The sequence below is a fragment of the Dendronephthya gigantea genome, unplaced genomic scaffold (assembly GCF_004324835.1).
Source record: "Dendronephthya gigantea isolate DGI-Jeju-01 unplaced genomic scaffold, DenGig_1.0 000003F, whole genome shotgun sequence".
NCBI classification, from domain to species: domain Eukaryota; kingdom Metazoa; phylum Cnidaria; class Anthozoa; order Malacalcyonacea; family Nephtheidae; genus Dendronephthya; species Dendronephthya gigantea.
In genome coordinates this window covers 3,714,787-3,724,248 of record NW_021163013.1, presented here as the reverse complement: position 1 = coordinate 3,724,248, position 9,462 = coordinate 3,714,787, and the positions used below count along the sequence as shown (strand labels likewise).

The 9,462-nt window shown below is 34.4% G+C and overlaps 1 protein-coding gene across 1 annotated transcript; it reads right to left on the bottom strand.

Moving 5' to 3' along the window:
* Window positions 1-1,708: 1,708 nt before the first annotated feature.
* Window positions 1,709-5,791, bottom strand: LOC114541733 (radial spoke head 10 homolog B-like). Its single transcript, XM_028561542.1, has 3 exons — window positions 5,584-5,791; window positions 3,859-3,996; window positions 1,709-2,687 (listed from the first exon to the last, which is right to left on the bottom strand). The coding sequence occupies exons 1-3, from the start codon at window positions 5,784-5,786 to the stop codon at window positions 2,303-2,305; spliced, it is 726 nt and encodes a 241-aa protein (XP_028417343.1). The 5' UTR covers window positions 5,787-5,791; the 3' UTR covers window positions 1,709-2,302.
* Window positions 5,792-9,462: the final 3,671 nt, after the last annotated feature.

Below are 9,462 nucleotides of genomic sequence, written 5' to 3'. Positions count from 1 at the left end.
GGCAAAAACATTGTCGCGATGAAGCAGTCCATAGAAAAGCATTCGGATGAAAATAATAGTGAGAACGATCTAGAAAGTCTTTTTGCAGAAATAAGTGATTCCGATGACGAACACGAAGAAGAAGATGAAAACGAAGATGGCGGATTTTGAGCTTTGCTGACGCCTCTCATTCGGCTGTTATTTTATAGCATCAAGGTAAGCTGGTTTTTATAACAATTTCAGTTTTTTGCCTTTGGACTGGAAAATAAACTGATTACCAAAGGTTCTGAGCCATATAAATCGATCAAAACTTATGGTACAAACAGCAAATATACTATTTTAATTTTAGACCTTTGGTACATGTGCAATGTTATATAGCCAAACGTTATCTTTTTTCTTGACTTGTGTGGGGAAGGAATTAAATTCCTGGCTATGTCAATTGCTGAGTTTGGTCTATTTTGTTTTCATGATAGCAAACAATAGTGTAAATAGGTAAACCTTCTCCCCAGTGAGTCTACTAGATTCAAGCATTAATTAACATGATCTGACTGACAAAAGTGCTGAGTGGGTGCTGATACAAAGTAATAAGATTTTTGCTGCAAACAGTGTAAATTTCAACCTCTGATGATGGTGACTGTTAAAACCTTGTTTATATATTATCTTGTTTGCCTTGTCAAATTCAAATCAATTTATCAATTATCATAGCTTATAATTAATTGATTTTTTAACTTCCTGCACCTGGTGAATAAATCTTGATCAGATCTCCATTTATATTTTTCAGGATGAAGATGCTATGAAATAAAGCAGGCTAGAGCTCATTAATTGTCATGTAATTTGCTGGAACACTCAACTGAGATATATTAAACACATTATACTCATTGTTATGAATCTGCATTGTTATTCTTAATATGTTGTTGGCTGGTATTTTTATAACCATTGTTATATTTATAAAAGAAATAAATATGCACATGCATTGACTGAGCAGTGTATCTTCAATATGCAACCACTTTTATAATTTTCTGTATATGGTATCAAACTCAAGAGGACTAAATTCATTAGGCTAATCAGGAGTAATTCAGTCTATGGAGGAATGAATATTATTCATTAATAAGACCAGGGGTTCAAGGCTGCAATTAGATAATATTGAAAACTTTTATAGCCCATTGAGGTACAATTAAGCTAATGACCTGTAATGAAAAGTATACTATGCAAATATGACTATTTATATATAAGACTCGCCAGCACTCCCCTTGTGAAAATAACTACCGGTGTAAAATTATCTGTCAGGGGAGGGGGACATTGCACATGCTCTTGTGGTTGGGCATTTTCAAGCTTTTTGTCTCTGCATATCTGTGGCTTCGACACTAGAAGATGCCAAGATGGCTATGTTTTTTTTTGTTTTTGACAAAGTGAATTTCAATGGCCAATGCTTTACTTCCACCACAGAGAATCATGGTTGGGTGAAAGTTATTTGCTCACCCTTGCTCCCACAAGATGGTATTTTACCTTTTCCTCTTGATTTACTCCCTTGTTGTTTTAGCATATAACTTCAATTTATAACTTCAAGTTGAGATCATTCAACTGTTCAATACATTATCCCTATATAAATTTACATTGCTGAAAAATGATATTCAAACATCAAACTGCTCTTAAGCTATACTAAGGTGTATGTGAGAATAGGTAGGATTTTTCAACTATAGTCTATAGTGTAATTATTGTGCAATATCAACTGAAGATCCTTTAGCTCAGCTGGTATAGCCCTCGTGTGCAGCAGGGTTTAAACATTGTCATAGCGACGCATTTATCGCAACCACAGTTAATAGTTCTATTATTAACTGTAGTGCAAGTTGTGCCAGCGTATTAAATTGGAACGAAAGGGAAGCCAATGGAATGCAATATCTAGCTCTTGCAAGTTGCAAGTAACATATACTTTTGCCTTCCGACATTTTATTTTTAGGCGGCAAATTAAAACATTAGTAGCTAAGCCTAAGACCAAACAACTGTGTTCGGCTTTCAATTTCGCCTGTGATTTCAGATTACTTTTAAAGTTGCAAGGATTTATGCTATAATCTGTTGAATCAGAAAGAATGCTATAGCTATGCATAACATGCACCATGCAAGAGCCTGATACCAACAATAGACATAATTAGTTACCAATTTACAAATGAATGGTTGCAACCAATACCAGCCAATACACTCAACGGCGATGCCAACCTTTTCTAAACCACTAATTGACGTAATTGTGAAGTTAGTATCCTCTTTAAATACTATATGCATCCATTTATTCATTCATATTCCTCTACAATTTAAAACAATTCAAAATTTATTTTCTTCTCGTCGAGTCTACAATCCTGGAGTTATCAGGCGTTGGTAAATTGTATTTTTTTCGGATGGACTCTCGTAATCTTTTACTATTTCGCCTTTCAGTAGCCTCGTCAAAAGACTTTAGATCTTCGTTTTTCTGTTTTTTACTGCCAAAACTAAAAGATCTTTTTGAATTACCGGCACCGTCTTGTTCCTCAATATTTTTATTTTTCCTGTTTTTGGGCTTCGCCAAATCAAGAGCCTCTGTGTTTACGTCGATGTCGTATTTATCTCGAAGCCATTTGTTTCTTCTCAAGCTTTGAATCCGTCTCTCCCGTCCACCCTCTGTCTTTAATTTCACTTCCGATTCTGTCGTTTCATCCGTCTCATCTAACTTCCCGTTACTACATAAAGTTCAAAAATGGTGTAAAACAAAATTAATGGTAATTTGGGTAATAGTAATTTGGAAACGCGGAAAAAAATGAAAATAGTTTCAAATAGAGCTATCGAATATCTTGTTCAAATAAACAATTTTCGGCTCGAAATTTCGGTCAGATTTATAGTATAATTATAAAAGTTCAACAGTTTTATGAAGAAATAAAAAATGAGGGGGGAAATGCTGCAAAATAGATTTGTAATTGGTCGCTAGTTCCAGGTCCAGGGCCTTTTCCTCAAGGTCGGATCAGCTGGATGTAAAATGTGGGTAAAATGTCAAAATTGGAGAAATTTTGATGAGCCATGAAACAGGTTAACTTTAATTTCTGAGATAGATTTGCATTCAACCTCTGGGTTGAGGATACTGCATATTGAACACCACATTTGAGACTTTGACTTGCCAGATTAATAGCAGACATCTCAGTTTTGCATGTTAATTCGACAAAAAGCTAATAGGTAATAACATGTAAGTCAGAGTAATTGACAATGATGCATACAATAGATATGCATGGGTGCTGTGAGAAATCTTACTAAAGGTCCCTCTACTTGAGCAGATTTTGCTGTACCGGTAAGTTATTTATATTGTGACTAGTGTATAAAATCATTCAATAACATGTTATTTACCAAATGTCTGTAGTTAAGCATACCAAGGTAACAATTGATACCAAATATTATGCTTCAAAATTAAGTTATCACTATTTATGTAAAAATAATTATAGGTAATCCACTACATTCCATCCATTTTGGATGCTAATTGCTTGTGGAAACATCAAACATGACATGAATTTAGTTTTGTAGAGCATCAAACCTTAAAGGTCCCCCCTACTTGAGCAGACTTTGCTTCAAGTTATTTATACTGTGACCAACTAGTGTATAACATCATCCATTTAGTACCTAATATTTACCTAACATCAAAAATCACTATTAGGGTGATACAAGGTCTCTGGTCACACATGTGACATTGCTGTTTCTTCAGGCTTCATATCTTGCATGTAACAAAAGAGAATAGCTTTGTCATGTGTGTGATCACGTGAGACAAAGAAGCACTCATTATTGCCAAGGAAACTTTTGAAGAAATTCCATCAATTAAAATTACCTTATCTTACCTTATTCCATCAATTAAAATTACCTTAATCTTACCTTACTCCATCATTTTGCTTAGTTTCCTCATGCTTATTGTCCACCTGATCAGCATTTTTCTTTTTAGTCATCCGCCTTTTGATTTTCTCATTTGGTTCTTTACCAATATATTCATCATGGTAGAAGTAGCCTTCTTTTCTGTAATGAAAAGAGACAAATATTAGAATTTTAGAAAGATTTAGAAAACAAGCACTATCTTAATAACACAATGCAATATTCTACCATATACTGTATGTATATTATTATCAGTGGCAGATCTAGGGGTGTGCAGAATAAATTACTACAGCTTAAAATCAGAATTGCATTGGTAGATTTTAATGTAAAAATATTCTTTTCAAATCTATAACCAATAGTGTTGTTATTAAAATTAAGTTGTGTAATTCATTCTGCACACCCATAGATCTGCCACTGATTATTATATGGCTTTCCAAAATCCTCTATTCTGATTGGTTGACTACCGGTCTGTAAAAAACCATATCCGGGCTGTGGTCTGAACGTTCCATATCTAGACCAGTATGAGTATCATGGCTGTCTCATGAGTGCAGTTCAGCCATATAATAAACAGATTATTGACCTCGCTTGTTCGGTCATGCCCTGTCAAATTATTAAATAATCTTTGAAATTCTAAAAAATTTATCACAAATAAATCCCACTAAATAAGATTTCTGGAGAGAAAATTCTGGTGGGAGTATGCCCCAAACGTCATGATAATGCTTTATTGCCTGCTCATTAAATGCCACTGTGGCTTGAGATGCAAGGTTTATACCCTAGTACGGTATATATTTATCTGTGTACCGCATTGGAGCCTTATAAAACTTGATTTGCTACCCATATACTTTGCAAGTCAACAGATTATAAAACATCAGAAGTGAACTGGATCTGACAAAATTTGATTGTGTAAACATGCCTTAACACAGGTAAAGGTATATACCCATGTAATAAATTTGGAAGACTGTTAATTAAAGATGATAGAGTAATGACCATAGTCATATGTCTTCCTACCAACAGGTATAGGTAGTATTATTTTGTTTATATAATGAATGTAAATTTGCATTAAAGAGTATCGTAAACTATATATCAATTATCAAGAGATACTAGCAGATAGTGTTTGTAACTCTGGTAGATCACTTGGAAAATATTCATGCATTATTCGCATGCATAATTTTATCATTTTGTTGAGCGTCAACAAAACGTTCGGTAAATCCTATTCAAATGCTCATTCAATGAATTTATTCTCCACATTTTGACAAGGATTGTGACACAATGCAGATAAAGTACACATCAAACATTCCAACAGTGCCAATACAATGCCACTGTCTGGTTTGCATTTCTAAAAATGGTAAAATACATTATAATTGTCCCTGAAATGCACTGGACCTTTTATAGATCTAAGGATCAAAATTTTACGGTATAAACCATGGTCGTATAAAGTAAAACCGCATACATATACAGTATATATACAGAAGATGAACGTAAATGAATAAATATCGTCATCAATAGAATATTTGATTTTTAATCATGAGATAATATTCAATGGAATCACGCAATTTGCTCGTTCGTGTTTAATATTATTAAATTAGTCAACGGTAAAAATATAACATTTATATTTTTGGAAATATAGCAATAATGCGAAGTATTACATAAATACAAGTTCAATATTTAGTAATTATCTATGCAAGATATGCTAGTAGCCCAGTATTGTGTAAACTATCAGGAAATGCGCACCTTTTGCCGTCGGCATAAACGTAAACTCCTTTCCCATACTTCTTTGATTTTCGCCATCCCCCGTCGTACATATCGCCATTTGGGTATAAATACACACCTCGACCATGCCGCTTCCCGTGTTTTGTTTCCCCTTTGTAAGATTTTACGGTAACAAAATCATCCTCTTCCACGGAAGATTGACCTTTGTCGCTTTTATTTCCCATCTTTGTTGTTGTGGTTGTACCGGTTAGGGAATATGGGGGATGAATATGGTCATATGAGAGGGTGCTCCGTGACAAACTGGATGCGGCGATTGATGCGGCGTCAATCAATACGTCATCTGGGAACAGAGCTTGGATCTGAACATTTATGCAATTTATGCAGTATTCCCTCAACGTTTTCGTAAACATTTCATATCAAGTGTGTTTCATATCAATGTTTCTATAATTAATACCTAAAAGATTTGCCTTTTTGATAAATTAAGGCCAAAAACATTGGGCGAATGATTTCAGAGAGGCCTTACCTGACCAATTACCATAGGAAGCCCAGACAAATGAGTTGAAGTTAATAAAAATCCGTAAAACACTTGAGATATGTGTTAAAATTAATTAAAGTATGTAATATGCTACAAAACTACTGTTAGAACCATGTATGTAGCGTGCTCCAGAGGCGCTGCCATTTGACTATGCAACTAGTGACGTAAATATATATATTAATATATATATATATATATTATATATATATATTATATATTAGTAATATATTATATTATATATATATATATATATTATATATATATATTATATATTATATATATATATATAGGATATATATGATATAGTAAGTTACGTCACTAGTTGCATAGTCAAATGGCAGCGCCTCTGGAGCACGCTACATACATGGTTCTAACAGTAGTTTTGTAGCATATAACATACTTTAATTAATTTTAACACATATCTCAAGTGTTTTACGGACTTTTATTAACTTCAACTCATTTGTCTGGGCTTCCTATGCAATTACAGGCTGACCCACGATTACAAATTCAAACTAAAATACTGAATATCCTGTCATTTTCGGGAGTTCTCCTTCCCCTGAAGGTTCGCGGGTCCTGGTTGCAAGATTGTTCTTCTTATTCAAGCTTATTTTTTAAATGAATTTCTGATGCACTACTTTTCATTTCATCATTATTCCATAGCACATAATTTATTTTCCCTTATAAGGCTACATATATACATGTAAACCTGTTAAAACTATCAGCTAGCCTTGGCAAGACGTGAGAAATGACGGTGTATCAGCGACCTGTACAAACACTGCAACGACTATGTGACACATTGGGTTGAAGGCACGAACGCGAATGGTCCCGGTAAAAATAATAATAGGTCATATGATGATCGCATCTTGTCCCAACAAGTACATAAGCAAGTTTTGTGCTTTGGGCAATTGAACTGAGCAGAATGAGGGGTTCGAGCTTATTTGTCACAAGATGGAACGGCGCAACGAAACTGCCGCCCAAGATAGATACAAAAAATATTCTAGATAGTTGTATAAAGAATGAAAATCAAGCATATTTACGGATAGTACTTTAGTGGCGAAGCCAGCATTGATTAATCCGGCGTAACATGAAAATATAAAGATGCCCCCCCCCCAAATATCGTTCTGGCTACGCCACTGGAATATGTTCACCTACGAAATCGCGTCTCGAAATTCCAGAAATAATGATCAACATGGAAGGAAGATATCGAAATTGTGTGCAGATTAATTTTCCGCTGACATGCATCACCGCAAGGAATATTCCAAAGAGACATGTCGCAGTGCTCGGAAGCTTTCGCCCAATTGGATAATGCTTTTCTATAACTTTTAAAGAACGAAGCTGTGCTATTGGTTGAAACAGAAATGTATTGTAAAGTTCAGCCAATGAAAATCATTCTTGCGAGGAGCTACCGTTCCAAAAGTTGTTGTCTGTTGATGCATGGATACTGTACACAAGGGATATTATTCAGTAATACTCAACACTAAAGTTAAATGATATGTTTGATATATAATAGTTGATTATCAAAAGACTAAAGAGTATTAAAAGTAAACGTATTCGCGACGCATTGATCCAAAGAGTATATATACTACTACCAGTATACTACCAGTAGCGTAGCCAGCCTGACGTTTTGCCCCGCTATGCTAATATTTTGGTGCTTGTTGACTTTGAAAACAATGAATTGCTAAGGAAATGAAAAAATTATAATAACGCGAAATTTATGTAGCGGGACAAAAACGTCAGGCCGGCTACGCCACTGTATGGGATTTGGGATATAAACGTTGTTGCGAGAAACCTAGCTAAACAGAGCGAACCAAAAAACTAGTCGAAGACCTAAGACACAACAAAGGTGCACGGTGAGCTTAATATACACATTTCATGAATGTATCAGTCTATACTTTACATGTATGTTTATTATTATAGGAGATGTGAATTATCGTTTAGTGATTGTGATTAGATCGTTTAATTTCAGACCTCAAGCGTTTCATGAACCGAATCGAAGCAAATGATCTTTAACAAAGACCTTAGCTCATTATCATTAGGCTCGGCACATTAAAAGTTCAACATCTAAAACAGGCCTTAATTAGGCTTTATAAGATGGCAAGCAATGAAAATTATTTTATGAACTCTTTAGTCTTTAGTGTGTCTGGTTAAGTTGTAACGACTCCTATATATCGTTGAATATACAGCTTCTATATATTGCATGGTTGGTGGCGAGAAAGGAATTTAAAATACAATCTTAAACTTCAGGCGACACAATTGATTTTATCAGCCATGACATAGGCAATAAGGAAATTTCCTAGGATCTCGCTTTTGAATTAAGGCATGCAAAACGAAGGATCAAAAGGATCTTTAACATTTGATGAAACGGAGCCAGAAACGACGCTCTTGCAAGATAATAAATTAATGCTAGTATTTGTAGCGAGATTACATGCATATACGCCTGTATTCAAAAAGCTTACTCATGCTTGCACACTCAGTCACTCACACGCTTTGAGTGTGACATAGAAAGTGTTATAATTTATATTATTCATCAATGAGAATTTTTTTTCTCAGTCAATGAAAAAATTTAAGGTAAAACATTGAAAATTAAGCTATATGCATTTAGTTTGACTGAAAATACCATCATGGAGAAGTTATAAGAAAATTGAGATCTCAATGAGTTTGAGTGTGAATGAGCTCAGATAAATGCGATCGAGGTAGGCGAAGGTCTAGAATGGGCTAGCATTGGATTTAAAGAAGAAGAAAATGTCCTTTAGTAAACAAACTGGTGGGGAATATGACAGAAAACAATGATGTTAAATAATTATTTTTGTGTTTTTGAGATGATCGTTGATAGTTTAGTACTTGCTCAGGAGGGAAAGCAAGTAGATTTATTTAGAAATTGTTAATCCTGACGTTTAAAATTAGAATTTGTAAAACTAGGGCGATCTTAAAGAGCACCTGTTCCACAAGAAATATAAGAAAATGGAAATCAGAAAAATTATAATTTCTGAAACAGATTTCGCCCACATTGAACCTAAAACTCTAGATTTCGAAAAATGCCCTTTTCGTATAGTTGAGCCACAGGAACTTCAACAAGCAGAAACCTTGCATATTTTTTAAAGGAAAAATAAAGCACGTATATTCATAATCAAACTTGACGTGTTTATTCTTTCGACTTGTATTTGTAAATAGTCCTGTTTATTAATATTTGTGTGTATGACGCCCCTCGTGAAAATCAGCTGCATCTACAGTGGTGGTCAAAAGTCCGCTGAGTCCAGTCGATAATTTTTCCTAATTTACAATGAATGTATCTTGTGAGTTGGAGATTGGATAATATTTTTATCTGAACTTGCGCGTTTTCTGAAAGTAATATCCCCTTTATGTTT

Bases quoted from the DNA above. Each gene is read 5' to 3' on its own strand.
- LOC114541733 (XM_028561542.1), bottom strand. From the start codon at position 5,786: ATGGGAAATAAAAGCGACAAAGGTCAATCTTCCGTGGAAGAGGATGAT. The intron at 3,997-5,583 runs GTGCGCATTTCC...TTTTCATTACAG, and splicing joins GTTTATGCCGACGGCAAAAG to AAAAGAAGGCTACTTCTACC. The intron at 2,688-3,858 runs GTAAGATTAAGG...AACTTTATGTAG, and splicing joins AAGCAAAATGATGGAGTAAG to TAACGGGAAGTTAGATGAGA.